This window comes from Microtus pennsylvanicus, chromosome 7 (assembly GCF_037038515.1).
Source record: "Microtus pennsylvanicus isolate mMicPen1 chromosome 7, mMicPen1.hap1, whole genome shotgun sequence".
In the NCBI taxonomy this organism is placed as follows: domain Eukaryota; kingdom Metazoa; phylum Chordata; class Mammalia; order Rodentia; family Cricetidae; genus Microtus; species Microtus pennsylvanicus.
The window spans coordinates 89514408-89529817 of NC_134585.1; the positions used below are offsets into that span (position 1 = coordinate 89514408).

At 41.8% G+C, this 15410-nt stretch overlaps 1 protein-coding gene across 1 annotated transcript in view; it reads left to right on the top strand.

The window, feature by feature from the left end:
- Enpep (glutamyl aminopeptidase) overlaps positions 1–15410 on the top strand; it is a 74718-nt gene that overhangs the window by 21870 nt on the left and 37438 nt on the right. Inside the window, exons 4-10 of the mRNA XM_075981355.1 lie at positions 1399–1519; positions 3427–3581; positions 4221–4334; positions 6835–6969; positions 8862–8927; positions 13056–13121; positions 13249–13400. Of these exons, the coding sequence (XP_075837470.1) occupies positions 1399–1519; positions 3427–3581; positions 4221–4334; positions 6835–6969; positions 8862–8927; positions 13056–13121; positions 13249–13400 (809 nt within the window). The remainder of the gene's footprint in view (positions 1–1398; positions 1520–3426; positions 3582–4220; positions 4335–6834; positions 6970–8861; positions 8928–13055; positions 13122–13248; positions 13401–15410) is intronic.

The window sequence follows — 15410 nt, forward strand, 5'->3', positions numbered from 1 at the left end:
CTGACAAGTAAAAACTAAAAGCCTTAAAGAATCGGAGGGAGTCACTGACTGTGGTGGGAGTTCATTTCTATTTATGCATAAGAGGTGAGAACTCCACGTAAGGGACGCTCTCTCATCATTTGTCCTTTAGGTTGTGGGAGCCCTCCAGAGCTCTCTTCTAAGAAATGGGCTCGGATGAGTGTGTCCAAATGAACATCACTTACAGTAACGCAGTGGGAACAGGAAATGAGTAGGTTTCATCTCCCTCTCTTGTGTTTTTCTAATCTTGAATCATCTGGTCTCGCTGGGTCAATGGTCTTGAACTTACTACAAAGACGGCATCGGTCTTTGCCCGAGGGCTTTGGGTCACGACTCCGGGTTAGTGCGCGCCTTTCATTAGACTTTCTTGCTAAGGGAGCAGACAGACTGCCAGCTGAAGTGCTGTTTCTCTGTCACTCACGGAAAACTACTAAGCAGCTAGGAGGTTCCTGAGCTTCTGTTCGTCTGCTTAGGATTCTTACTTAACCTTTCTTAATAAAGTCGTGCATGATTAGAATTGGAAAAAAAAATGTCTGCACTCAGTACTCAGTTTAATTTGTAAATTAGGTCATAGAGGCATAAAACAATATCCTTACAACTCAGAAAATTGACGAAGCTTACTCACTCCGTCTTGGGAAAGGTTTAGGTCATCATATTTAAAGCTCAGGAAATAAAATAGAAACATGGCTACAGCCATTTAGAAAAACAGTGGACTATCCCAAAGGGGAAATATGTAGTCAAATGCACCTTAGATGAGAAAAATTTGTTTCCTTTTAAGGAACCGCATACACAAGACAAATCAGAGGGTACTGGAAAAGGTAAACGGACACGTAGGCCTGTGTGTTTTGTTTTTTAGTCTTTTTAAAGATGATTTATTTAATTTGATTTTATGAGCATTAGTGTTTTGACTGCAGGTGTGTCTGTGTGAGGATGTCAGATCTCCTGGCACTGAAATCATAGGCAGTTGTGAGTTACCCTGTGGGTGCTGAGACTTGAACCCAGGTTCTGCGAAGGAGCAGTCAGTGTTCTTAATTGCTGAGCCATCTCTCCCACCCCAGATAACACACATTTTAAATACAAAAAAAAAAGTGATAATATCTTTTAATGTCTGGGGGCACTGTTCCTATTTATTTACTTATTTCTAGTTACTAATGGCACACAGTTATATCTTAGTGACCTTTTACCCAAGTCTGAGAGCAGCGAGGTCATCTGACCAAGGCTGCACAAGGCTGCTGGGGATGAGCCTACTGTGAAGGAGGCTTGGTATTCAAGCTCTGATCCAAAGGCCTCCTTCTTCCTATGGTATCATGTTTCACTTTGTGCATATGTGTTTTATCAATGAAGACTTACCTCCCTGAATGTTTGTCTTTTGTTTGCCAGCTCAGTATTTATGTCCAGCCGGAGCAAGCTCAAACGGCGGAGTATGCTGCGAACATAACTAAAATTGTGTTTGATTATTTCGAAGAATACTTTGATATGAACTATTCTCTTCCTAAACTGGGTGAGAAAATGCTTTTATCTCCTTATTTCAAGCTGCCTTTGTTTTTGTTGTTTATTTTACCCGAGTTAACCTAGGCTGTCTAATTAGATTACTATTGATTACTGATCATTCCTGAGTCTTTTTACAGGTGCTACATGTCTGACGTTTACCACAAGCCCAAAGATCCATTCTGGGTTCCTCTAAAATTTCTAGGCCTTCTCTACTCTCATATGATGAAGATACCATCTTTGATTTGCAACCTCTGTATTAGAGGGAAGAAAATTCTGGAAGAAGCATCAGTGTTCCATTTCCAGAGTGTTCTTCCCTCTAATACGGAGAGAGGCGTGTTTTCTGTGAAGCACGGAAGGACTGTAGTCCAAATGATGGAGCAGAAGCACTTTATTAACAAGCTTAAGTGGCTGCTTTGAGTAAAACTCTAAGTCCCTTGAAGAACTTGTAAGGAAGGCGTTACTTGAACCAACCAAGAACCCACTTCCCCATCCAGCTCCTACCGCCATAATAAATCCTGTGGAAGGCAAAAGAAAGGTTCTATTGCCCTGTGTGTGTGCATGCCTCAGTTTCTCTTCAATGGCCGTTTGTGTTGCTTAGCAATTATTAGAGGAGACAGAAATATAAGTAAGTTATTTATTTATTTATTTATTTCATAGTCAGAAGGGAAATTTTGAAAGAGCGGGGAGCCCAAATCCATGGGTCTCCTCATCTTCTCCTCACTTGTAGTGATCAGGATGACCTGAGACGCAGAACCCACACCAATTTCCTCCTTTCTCCTCCTCTTTTCTTTTCTCATCATATATTTTTCTCTGCATCTTCAACACTTTCAGAATTAGCTGGGTAATAGAGGTCTTTGGAAATGATGTCCTCGTTTATATGAAAGGGTAATCAAGTTGATGTCAATTAATTATAATGTCTATATTCACCAGAGACGAGATTACTTTCATTTGCACAAGGATTTGTGTAAATTATACTTTCCAACATGTGAAAAAAATACCTTCTCAATCTTTAGTGATATTCTTATGCCATAATCACAGCACAGCAAGAAAATCGCTATTAAGTTGATTTCTATCTACTGAAGATATATACTTTTTATTCTTTTATAAAAATCTTTAAGGCCCTTTTCTCACATGCTAGAAAGTAATTTAACTTTTTTGGATTTTGCTCGTCACTTAAATTATAGTAGTAATTAAAAAATGCATTCAGATTATAGTTCATTATCTAGAGAAGCTCTATTTCCCATTTTTCTATTTAATTTTTCAATTTAATGTAGAAGTACCCAACACTGCATCCTCTTTTTGGATGGCTGTGTCTAAAATCCAGAGAAAACAAAAGATAAAAATTCATGTAGCATGCAACATTTTAGAACTGGAGGAAAATTTAGGGATGGCAAGGGGAAGGGTGAAGAGTCACTGTCCTCAAATTGTACAGCATTGGAGGTAGTGGGGTTTCTAAGTCTATGGCCTTGACATGTGAGCTGTTTTCATGAACTCACAAGATCTGTCTTTCTCAGTCCTCATGGGAAAGACTTCGTTCTTCCTAACAGTACACCTCCCAAACAGGTGCTGTTTATAACCGAGGTCATAAATGGGGGATGGGGACACCTAATAAAAATGAAGCACTGTGCAGAGAAGAAAGACATAAAATTATAAGGGCTTTGGGGGGAAAAAGTCATCTAGCCATTAAGCAAAAAAGGGGGGAGGGGATGACCCATTGAAGTCTGGAGCCTAGAGGAACTGCTGCGTGGGAATGCCAAGTGAATTAGGACCAAAATGTTTGCGCAAATGATTCCTGTTTCTCACTCTGAGAAATTATTTTTAGCTTCAAAAAAGTCATCCAAATAACTTAATTTGGTAAGAAACGCTATGAACACATGGAAAGAATCCGTTTCTCACTGGGTTGTCTTTTTTCCATAGATAAAATCGCTATTCCAGATTTTGGCACCGGTGCCATGGAAAACTGGGGACTGATCACTTACCGGGAAACAAACCTGCTGTTTGACCCCAACGAATCAGCCTCATCCAACCAACAAAGAGTGGCCAGTGTGATTGCCCATGAACTTGTACACCAGGTAGCGGTCTGAAGCAAGTCTTCTGTCTTTTAAAACTGTCCTTTGTATTACATAGCAGTAATACAAAGTGTGGTTGAATAGAGAAGTGGGAAGGGGCAGCTCAGAAAAATGTTGTCTGGAAACCAATCAGCCTTCACTAACCTTGATCTGGACAGAAACTTTCTAGTGTTTCTCAACCTGTGGCTTGCGACCCTTGGGAGGGGGCACCAAATGACCCTTTTTCAGGGGTCACCTAAGACCATCAGAAAACACAGACATTTACATCAGAATTCATAACAGATGAAAAATTGCAATTTCATAATTATGAAATTATGAAAACAATTTCACAGTTGGGCATCACCACCACGTGAGGAACTGTATTAAAGGGTCACAGCATTAGGAAGGTTGAGAACCACTGCTTTAGACTGTTTTGCCTTTAATCAACACACAAGAGACTATCTTATAACATTTTATATTCCTTAAAATATGGGAATAAACTGGAGAGTTTAACATTCTCAGATCAAGATAAAGTGTGAAGCATATGTTAGGTTCAGCGTTGGCCACTTCTACATCAGCTACAAATCCATGCTACAAAGCTTCCTACTCCTTTCTACCACGAGGATAAACATCTGACTACTTCCTCCTGGCTTCTCATTTCAGTGGTTTGGAAACATTGTGACCATGGACTGGTGGGATGACCTGTGGCTAAATGAAGGGTTTGCTTCTTTCTTCGAGTTCTTGGGAGTGAACCATGCAGAGAAAGACTGGGAAATGGTGAGTCTTAAACACAAACTCTCTTGAATATATTTTCTTAGTGGAAACTGGACTGAAGCCTTTGGCGGCGGTCTTGGGTCAGGGTCAAGGATGATGGCAGTCACGGGTGTCCGCGGAGAGGATAGGGTGGGGCCGGTGGCTTCCCCTGAGCTGTTCTTTGCCAGGAGCCTTTATCCAGTCATTGAGCCAGTTGGGAGTCATAGACAGACACCTGTCGCCAGTTGGGAGTCATAGACAGACACCTGTCGGGAAGGGAGGGATGTGGGAGAAGGAAGAGTAGAAAATGCCCGCCTTTCATTCAGCGAATATAGTGCTGCCCTCAGAAGTGATCTTATTCCATTAGCTACTTGACCCAAGCAGGTTGCTGGAACATGGTAGAGAGATGAAGGATCTACTTAGCGGTCAGATACCAGATCAAATCCTAACGCATCATCTCTTAGATGCACAGCAGGACACGTGGTCATGAACAAGGTGACACCTCTGAGTCAGGCCTCCCTTTAACATCCAATGAGAGTGTTGTTCTGTGTCAAGTAAGCTTCCTAGTTCCCACACTGTGTGCTTGCTTACTGAATAGTCACACAGTGAGGCCGCGAGGGACCTGGGATAAAAGTTTCCAGAAATACTACAGAATTTTCTTTAGGAAAGCTAGGCTTTCTTGTCTGTCTTTAGATCGTGTGAGCATTCCTCTGTGACTGTATGCATATATGCATGCATGTACACGCTGGAGATGTGTATACCTAGCTCTGTATAGAGGTAGATAGCTGTAAAGTGTGTAGAATACTGCCCTCTACTGGAACAACTGTTCTTAACAGTGAGTAACGTTTAATTATTTACCTTGTCTGTATCATTTGTAAAGAGAGGACAGAAAGAACGACCTTGGTGGGTTGTTGTAAAGATAAACAATAAAGTGTATTCAAAGGGGGTTAGCCTTCCATGTGAATTTGATAAAGAATAAACCGGACGACTTAACTTGGAGGCTTTTTAAAATCTTTTTCTGACTTCTGAATGTATTTTTAAATGACTCCTAAACTTTAGTGTATCCCCTAAGCAGCGTAAAAGTCTACTAAAGGCAAATTTTAAAATTAAGAAAAACATCATCCAACAGAAGTTTAACTATCTTGGGGCTCAACAGTCTGTAACTGTTTTTCTTTTCATCTTTAAAAAGTAATTTTTCTACCTGGGTTCTCTGCCTTCCATCTCCTCCTCTACCCCCTACCCCCACTTCCCCTTCACAATTTTATAACCTTTAAGAAACAAAATGAAACTAAAGTAAATTAAACAAAGCAACACGGTGGTGTAGGACGAGCTGCTGGAGCTTGGGTAGCTTTCCGTGGCCACATTCCTGGGAGAAACTGACTCCTGCGGTCCACAGCAGTCATCACTATATATATATATATATATATATATATATATATATATATATATATATATATATATATATATAACTATATATATATATAGTTTTTTCAAGACTAAATTGCTGAAAGAAACAATTTTTGCAAATCAGTTTTTCTATTTTTCAAAGTAAATTAGGGAGTGTGCTTTAGGCATTTCTGGTCTGGAATATTTCTTGCTCCGCCCCTTCTCCTCTAGTCTTGTCTTTTATTTTTTCCTTCTAAAATACCTTGGCGTCCTACCTATATCAAACACTTGTATGAAATTATAACATACTAACACTCAAATATCATAATTTTATACACAAGTTCCCCTTTCAGAAATATTTTAAATTAATAGAAGGAATAAAACTTTTGATCTTTAAAAAATTAGTACTAGTTTAATGGAGTGGTTTTTCAGAATCTTACTCCATATTAATCAAAATAGCAATGATAACCACTTTGTTGGCTTCCCCTGAGTTCCAGGCACTATGTCAGGCGCTGCTGCCCTTGAACTGGAGTCTGAATCCTGTGCAGGAGTCCAGAGAGAAGGAGCTCGGACTGCTAGTGAGTCAGGGAGCTTGTTTAAGTGATGTATCAAGAAGATAGAGAAGCTGTGTTCTCAACCTGGAAGGGTAACCTTACTGCAGGGCCATACCCACTCGACTTGGCTGAGAAAAAAACCAAGACTAAATCATACTGATCACTGGAACCTTAGAAAGAGTTAGGGTTTCCTGTGGTTAGTTAGGAGTTTTCCATATTCCAATGACAAGTAAGAGAAAGCAACTGTGGCCAGTCAACTCTCCGCCTCTGAATTTTCACAACCACCCTGTGCGTTGACATCATTCCCGTTACACAGACGGGAAACTCGGAGACTGTGGTCCAGTTTCAAGGGCAGCGTAGCAGCAGGAGGCATAGATATTGCTGGGTCTGTCAAAAGCATTCTAGCTAGACGACCGAACCAGCGTGGAGCAGCTGCTGGGAGGGGATTCATCTGAAAACCCAGAGACCACATTGCACGATTAGGGTCATTTTCTTTTCTTTCCCCCACATTGATGACACGCGATGGTGTAAATGGGAAGTGATCTGAAGGACGAGCTGCCCTCCTTTGCTTTCTGTCATTCCAGCTCAGTCAGGTGCTTATTGAGGACGTGTTACCAGTGCAGGAAGACGACTCCTTGATGTCCTCGCATCCAGTGGTTGTCACAGTGTCAACTCCCGCTGAAATAACATCTGTGTTTGATGGAATCTCCTACAGCAAGGTAGGAGGTGCGCGGCGTTGCTTTTGAACATCTCCCTATTTACTGACGTTCAGTACATGTCCAACAACTTGTTTTTAAGAAATGGTTTGATTCTGCTGTGAGCTCTGGAAAAGAGTGGAGAACAGAGTCAAAACTGAATAGTAAATAGTTGATATTTTGCAGGCAAAGGAATTGATGACACAGAAACTAATTTCTGTCCTTTTCCCTATTTTTGTTTAAAATGACTTTCATTCTGATAAATAAGCAATTATCTCTTAAACATCCAATTTAATTGCTTTCTTTAATTTTTAAAATTTATTCTGTGGTGGAGGGGCCATATATGCAAACGTGGAGAGCAGGGCAGCTTCTCTCTTTTCATCTTGGGGATATGGAGAATTGAACTCAGGTTGTCAGGCTTGGCCGCAAGCACCCTTCCCCACTCAGCCATCCCACCAGCCCGTTCTTGATTTTTCTGAAAGATGATAGATCTTACTTTTTTGCTGTGTGGTCTGTGAGGAAACCCAGCTACATGGGCACTTTCAACAGGAGAGCACTTTAATGTTCAAAACAGATATTCATGCGTGTGTGTGTGTGTGTGTGTGTGTGTGTGTGTGTGAGAGAGAGAGAGAGAGAGAGAGAGAGAGAGAGAGAGAGAGAGAGAGAGAGAGGGAGAGGGAGAGGGACGGAGGGAGAGGGAGAGGGAGGAAGGGAGGGAGAGAATTGAAGATAACTGTGTTTGTGTCTGCTAGACAAGTCAGTTTTTAGCCAGTGAATCTTGAGGAGCTCTAGCTGAGAACGGGCTGTCCAAGCCTTTTGTGACATTTTCTCACAATATCGCCCAAAGTGTCTCCTCCACACATATACCAGACTTGTAAAAATATAATTGATATCTTTATTTGGGTAACTTCCTAGCTCGTTTCTTCCTGGATCGGCCTATATCCATGTACTGCTGTTATCTTGGATGGACCCTGACAGAGTTGTGTTTATTTATAATTATTAAAATGAATATGTATCAAACCAGCTTAAGTGAGAAACAGTTATTATTTGATGTTGGTGCCATAATTTTTTCAACTTTTCGCACATATTGTTCCCACAATGTCTTTCTAGTCTTCTTTTAAATGATTCTCTGTCGCGGTAACTCACAAACGAAGACTCGGGCTCAGTTCTCTAAGTCCTGGGTACTCTAGAGGCTAAAATATTGTCAGAAATAAATATGTTTCCAAACCTTATTCTTGCTGTGTCCAAATGCAGTTTAAAATAATTGGGAAATGTAGTTAAGTTCCCACTAGCAAGTTAAGTGGGAAGTAATATTTTTCGAGTACATTATTTGAAAACTTAACTTAAAATCTTAGACGTAGTGTGCCTTCGTATTAACCCACATGGAAGAATCTGGAAATCAGGACATTCCTCAAATTCCTGATATCTATAAAACCAAATGAAGCAAACTGCTTTTGATGAGAAAGGTTTTGTGGCTACATTTTATATCTATCCATACTATTTAATACAGTACGTTCACTCTGTACTTCCTTCTGTTAAATATACTTATTGTCTCCTATGTGGGGGTAGATTTAATAATTTGCCATAATTTTACCTTGAAATTAGTGCTTCTCCTAAGAATTGCGGTGGGGACCATTTCTTTTCTCTCATTAACAAAGCGCCACCTGTTGGCCCATTTGAAGAAGTGCAATAACCATTTGGGTCTTGAGTCACCGGTATCAAGGCCTATTTGATCTCTTTATCACTTGGTTATTTAGAAGCACGCACACAGAAGGGTGCCAAGTGTTGGGGTTTTTGTTTGTTTGCCCGAAATTATAGTACTATAATTATGTAATTCATCAGAATGCTCTTCAAGAAACCCTCGGATATAATCACGAAGTGTGCCAACTTTAATCGGTCCCCTTTTCTCATCCTAGGGAGCTTCTATTCTGAGAATGCTCGAAGACTGGATCACCCCGGAGAAATTTCAAAAAGGGTGTCAGGTACGATTTCTCAGTGGTAGCAGAAGTAAAACCATACTGATACGCAGCTGGCAATCGCGGGTAATTAGGGTTAGCTGCTTTCTTTCCTTCCCTCACTTGGACAGATAAGTAAGAGATAACGGTGACTTCACATCACGTTAGGGCTCGGTAATGATCATTGACCAGAAGTGTCATGGAGCGGGTCAAGTGCACTGCTTAGAGAGACTTTACTCTTTACACACGCGGTCTGCAAGTGGGCTGCCATGGAAAGACAGGGTAAACCAGGTGCTTTAAACAACTGTCATGTACTTTCCCACAGCCTTGGAGGTAATGAAGTCCAGGGTCACGGTGCTGCCATTTCGGTTGCTGGTGAGGGTGTTTTTGTTCTGTAGACAGCCCCCCCCCCCACCGTGGCCTCATATGTCACAGGGAACAAGCAGTCCTGTGTCTTCTGTAAGAACATGAATCTTACTGTGAGGTCAAACCCTCATTACCTCATACCAACCAGATGCCCTGCAGATGCTCTGAGGCCATCATGTATGAATTTGGGGAATAGAGGCATAATTTGCTTCATGGAATCATGGCATGGACACTTAAATCTGTCTCTACTAGTCTTCCTATGAAGAAAATATAAGGTCTTTTCCTTAATATTGATTTGGGAAATTATTGATATGAATAGTCATATTCTCATGAAGTCAGTGAATAAGGAGATCTTGCTCCCTTTGGGAAGATAAACAAGAATTTTTTCTGATGTTCTGCACACATCGTGTGTTAGCACTGGACATTCCGGTTCATTTTCGTTCTTCTAGAAGACCCTATGCCAATTATCTCAGGGTTAGTGTCTCCTGACCTTTATTGAAGTCACTACAATGCATCCTTCTAACTGCCCTATCGTCTGGTTGGGTCTATTTCAACCTAGAAACGAAACCTCCAGCCTCCTGTTGTGCTAACCTGGGAACTTGATGCAGCTGTTGCTGGTGGATTGCGGCCCACAGAACACAAGAGAGACAATTTCCACACTGACTATCAGTTCTTTGTCATTTGTTTCCCAGGATCATGCCACTACAGGACAATGCCACCACTACCCCAGTAGCTCCCTGTGTGACTTTGTCTCTGTGAATGGCATTTATCTGTCTCTATGATATCCCAAAAGGAAGTCTCTTTGGGGAGCAGTCATAAAATGCCTCTGTGCCTACCAAAACAAGAAGAGAGTAGGATTTAGGAAGTATTTAGGGTGCACATAAGGACAATTTGATCATTAAAAAAACATCCCGTGAGGACAAATGGCACAAAGGGAGGGGCTGTGTGCTTGTATAACTTTCCTTGAGCTTCCAACTCCATGGTCACCACGTCCCTACTGTGACCCTCTTCATGGCGGCCTGTCTCTTATCCTCAGGCCTATAGGATTCTTCACGTATTCGGTGATCCAGGAGATTTTGCTGAGTGGATATCTATAGTATGCAGTTTGTTAATACCTATAATATATAGTGTTGCACTAGAAATTTAAAAGAAGCCAGGTGCGGTGGGGTCCACCTTTAATCCCCGTATTTGGTAGGCAAAGACAAGTGTATCTGTGAGTTCGAGGACAGCCTGATCTACATAGGCTATCCAGGGCTATGGAGTGCGACCCTCAACATAAACAACAACAAAAATCTTTTTTTTTAAAGAAAGAAAAAAAAAGAAAGAAAACTTGCTTTCAAAGACTTTTACAATTTTATTTGCAAAGATTTCATTTTAATTTGCCACTTAAACTAACACATTCTTGATACTTAAAATTAAATGGTCGTTTGTGTAAAGTTTTGTAGAGAACTATCAAAAAAAGCCCTTAAAATAAACAGCTGTGCCAATCATTCAATAAATGCTCACTCCTCTGTAACCTGCCTGACCTGTAGTTGCTAGTTTTAAAAGTCTCACCTGGGACTAATATAGCTCAAGTTATAACAGCCTCTAATCATGATGATCCTAAAGATTTATCCCAGAACAATGGATAATAGGCAACACGTTTCGTACAGTTATAGTGCCGTGGAGTGAATTTATAGGAAAAAGAAACCCCAAACCCAAACTGATATTTTCAGATATCAGCGAAGCTCTCAGATTATCCGGGACATTGAAGCTCTCACCAGAATCCCTCTTGAGCTGCTCGTCCTCACACTGTGGCTGTTGCCCCAACATCCCATGGTCTGGGGAAACTGGAGTTCAGGGACTTTCTTTTCAGATCTAGTTTTCTGCCAAGACTGGTTGTTCACTAGAAAAAGTGGCCAGTGCAGCATCTGAGTGGACTAGTTGTCTATTTGTGTGTGTGTGTGTGTGTGTGTGTGTGTGTGTGTGTTCTCTCCACCAAGTACAATGTCACACAGCAACATGATGCTGCCGTTAACTGAGAGACCTGTGGCTGCAATTACGCATTTTAAAGGTACAATTCATGGTTGGACATCAGCAGCAAAATATCGTCATGAGACATGTATCCATCTTTTCTTGTTCTACTATAATGAATTAGTATTATCCCTGGAAAAGAAGATCGGCTGAGCTGGGGAGGCCTTTTTTTCCCCTAGGACACTAACAACATACGGCATTTAGTTTTCTTTTGTGCTCACTAGTACCAACCAACTAGCAAGGGGACCAAGGCCCAGGTTGTCATGTGATTTAGACCAGAAAGATGATGAGACTGTGATAATGGAAAGGAGAGAAATTCTTAGTATAGACTATTAGGGCACTCTGACCTAGACAAAACAAAAGCGGTACCTTTTAGCAGTGTTTCTGTAAATTTCAGTTCGGCTTCTACTTCATGAAAAACAATAAACTGAAGTAAAGAAAAAACCCTAACAACCCGATGAATCCACCCACAGTGATCCAGCACTCAGACTCTTGCCCACGAGTCTCAGGGGCGTCTCTCTTCCTCCAAGGACACAGACATTCGGTCAGGGCCATTTCTTTCACCTCTAAAAACAGGAGCATTGTAGTAAACATATTTAAGTTCATATCCAGTTCCAAGATGGCTTGCCTGTTTCTCAGCTCAATATCTTGTAAGTATCCAAAAAATGCGTTTAGCAGGAGGGTTAGACACAAGGTCAAGGCCAGCCTCTACTCCACAGGGAAATCCTGTCTCTAAAATAAATGGAAAAACAATAACAAAACATCCACTGAACAAATGAGGTCCTCCAAGATGGTTTTCGAAGGGCACTATTCTGCATGAACCTCTAGCTATAGTTATAGCTGGTATTATATTAAGTTTCTGAGTCTGGAAGAAAGACCAGACACAGGCACACTTCTGCCTTCCTTCGCCTGCCCTCTGGTGGTAGTGTTGAGAAGTGAATTAACCAAAAGAATTAACATGGGGGCAGAATTCCAAACCGATATCAGGGATGCTGGAGTCCTTCTGGGATTCTAAGTTTATTTTATCCTTACGTGCCCGAAAATAAAGAAGAATCCTGAAGATAATATGTCCTAGATATAGGCCCTCCTGGAACATTAGAGCAATTTAGAGATAAAATGTTACATACAAAGTTAAGCGCTGGGAGCACTAGTCAAAATTTGCTTTCTAGGTAAGATTCCCACGTGTTAGATAGCACAGAGCTGGAAAGTCACGGGGACAGAGAACGCAAACACTGGCAGATCTCTGGAAGACCACACCCCAGGAATGACCGATTATGGGATTGAGAAAAGACGGAATGTTCTCTGGGGGCCTATCCCATGTCTTCTCACGCAGAAGGGTCTTATGGATAGAACTGACAAGGGGCAGCCTTTCATTTAAAAGATTTATATTTTAAAGGTATTTGAAGATTAAAGACTTACTCTCCACAGTAATTTCTCCCACTCACTTATAACCATCTTTATCGCTATTCAGAAGACTACATGCATATTCATTTCCTTAGTGCAACAAATTTAGCCTCTGCCATTTCTAAAGTTGAAGCGCTAAAGATGTGTCTAGCTTATACACGGCTGAGAAATGGAAGGAACAGTTGATAATAAGGAAATCACACAACACTGAAATAGCAGTGTCTGTTGATGACGTTTTCCTACAAGAAAGCCACAATGTGTGGTTTCTTGTGTCTCATCTCATACCAGGGACGCAGGACGAGCAGTTGAGGGGAGGTCCAGACAAGGCTGTGGAGGTACAAGGCTGGGATCTAAAGCACTCATCTTTTACAGGAGTATCTGAAAAAATTCCAGTTCAAGAATGCAAAAACTTCAGACTTTTGGCAGTCACTGGAAGAGGTAAGGAAGGCAATCCCCTCAAAATTTTCCTTGTTCAACTTAAAAGTGATTTACATTTTAATATCACTAATCTTTAACTCCCCCCTTATGTCTAAATTAATGGCTCTCCATTGGTTTCCAACAACAGGCAAGTAACCAACCAGTGAAAGAAGTTATGGAGACCTGGACTAACCAGATGGGCTACCCTGTGGTCACTGTGTCTGGAAGGCAGAAGTTAAAGCAGGCACGCTTTCTGCTGGACTCCAAAGCTGATCCTTCCCAGCCAACATCAGCACTTAAGTAAGGCTTTATGACAAAACACTTCAAAGAATAGTAGAAATTATTCAGCAGAGATACTGCTAGCAATCTCAGGTCCCGCTCTCATTGTATGGTTGACATGTGACAGTCTAAAGGCACGGCCTTTGGGCGACAGAGAGTCCAGAGCTAGCTAAGCGACAGGCTGCGTATCCACAGCTGTATCCCTTCTCCTTAGACGCTGTCGGTAGAAGAACAGAAACAGTAGAAGAAACGAAGCGGTGATGGGGATGAACTTGCATGGGGAGAGCTGTAGGCAGCGTGGAATGCTGGGAGGAAGGTGAAATAAAGGAGAAATAGTGGCCCAAGAGGAACAGGGAAAGATGCTGTCGGATAATGACAAGGGTCTCCCCGTCCCTAGACAGGCCCTGCACTCATGATGTACATGATGAGCGCAGAGAGCAATGAGAAAGGAAGCTGAGAATAGATTGAGTCATGAGTCCAGACTGTGCCAGCTGGACCTCCACCCTCTACTTTGTTCCCATTCATCGCCATTGCCTCGCTGTAGAGAACTCTCAGAAGTCTGGCAGTGACAGCAGGCAGCAATCCAGATGGCTTGTTTCCCCCCAAATAGACTAAAACAGTAAGAGATCAGCCGAGGACTTCCACAGTGGAGGCCCCAGTGCAAAGCCTTCCTTGCTACGGCACATGCAGGGCAGGTGGGCTGGCTCCCCAAGACCTGCTCACAGGGGATGCTTGTTTCCAAAGCCTACAGTAGAGATGGCATCATAGCTCCCAAGAATAATCAGTTTTTGCTTGAGAGATGATTCAGCTGGTAACGGACTTGCCATGTAAGCATGAAGGCCTGAGTTAGAATCCCTAGGGCCCATGTGTGGCCATGCGTGCATCTGTAACCCCGATTCTTCTGTGGTAAAATGCGGGATAGATGCAGAAGAATCCTGGGATCCTCAGCTAGTCTGCATACACAGAAGTGGATAATAGAGAGGCCTCGTCTCAAATAAGGTGGGAAGTGAGGACCAGCACTTGGCGTCATCCTCTGACCTCCACTCAAGTGCCACGGCGTGCGTGTCTACACACAGACAGGTACATGCAGCATACATGCAGACACAAAACAATAATCAGCTCAATGCCCTTTTAAAATATGCATAGACAATAGAAAGTCAGAGCACATAAAATCTCTAAATATAAAAACTTAAATCCTCTGTGGAGAGACGAATGAAAAATTCCTGACTTTGTGGACATAATTTAGGAAGCAAATAACAAAACAAAACAAAAAACATAGAAAAGAAAAAAAAACTTGAAATGTATTCAGAGATTTTTTTTTTTTGAAAAGCTATTTTGCTCATCATCTGAGAAAGAATGTCTAAGAAAGGCAAATTGAGAACACAGAAGGCAGACTAAAATTTTAGTCGAAGTAACTTTGGGAGAGAGTCTCCAAAAATGTAAAACAGACACAATGTGATGGGCAAAATGAAGGAGAAAAATGGGAAAGCCTTGTGCCAGAGTAGGAGGTGACCCTCAAAGAAGCAGCGAGGCATAGTGGCATCGTCTATAAGAAAGGGTTAGGAGCTGATCCAGGGCTGGCGGGAGCCATCTCTCTTTCCAGTGTCAGGGATACTGTTTGTAGCTTGTCCCTGGGCACCATGGGCATATCTTGTGGAAACGAGCAAACACTATGAAATACCCTCTGAGAACTGGTTGTGAAGCATCAACTCAGTGGCCGGTCTCAATTTACAGAACAGCAGTGACGTCAAAATCCACAAGGCAAGAATGGTGGGGTGGAGCTCCCTCTCGGAGGTCCACCTGTAACGTGTAGAGAAGCCTGAAAAAGCATTTATTTTATTCAGTATTTTTGTTAAAGGGGTAGAAGGACAAGTAACATAAGGGAACTAACCCATGCCCTCTCATGGATAAATTAGAACATATTGGCTGAATAAATTAGTAAAATTAAACCGCAGTTAAAACCAGAAGCCCTTGCCTGAGGGAGGGTTGTGGGGGCCTGAGGTTTTCATCACCAGCTCTTCGCATTGTTGA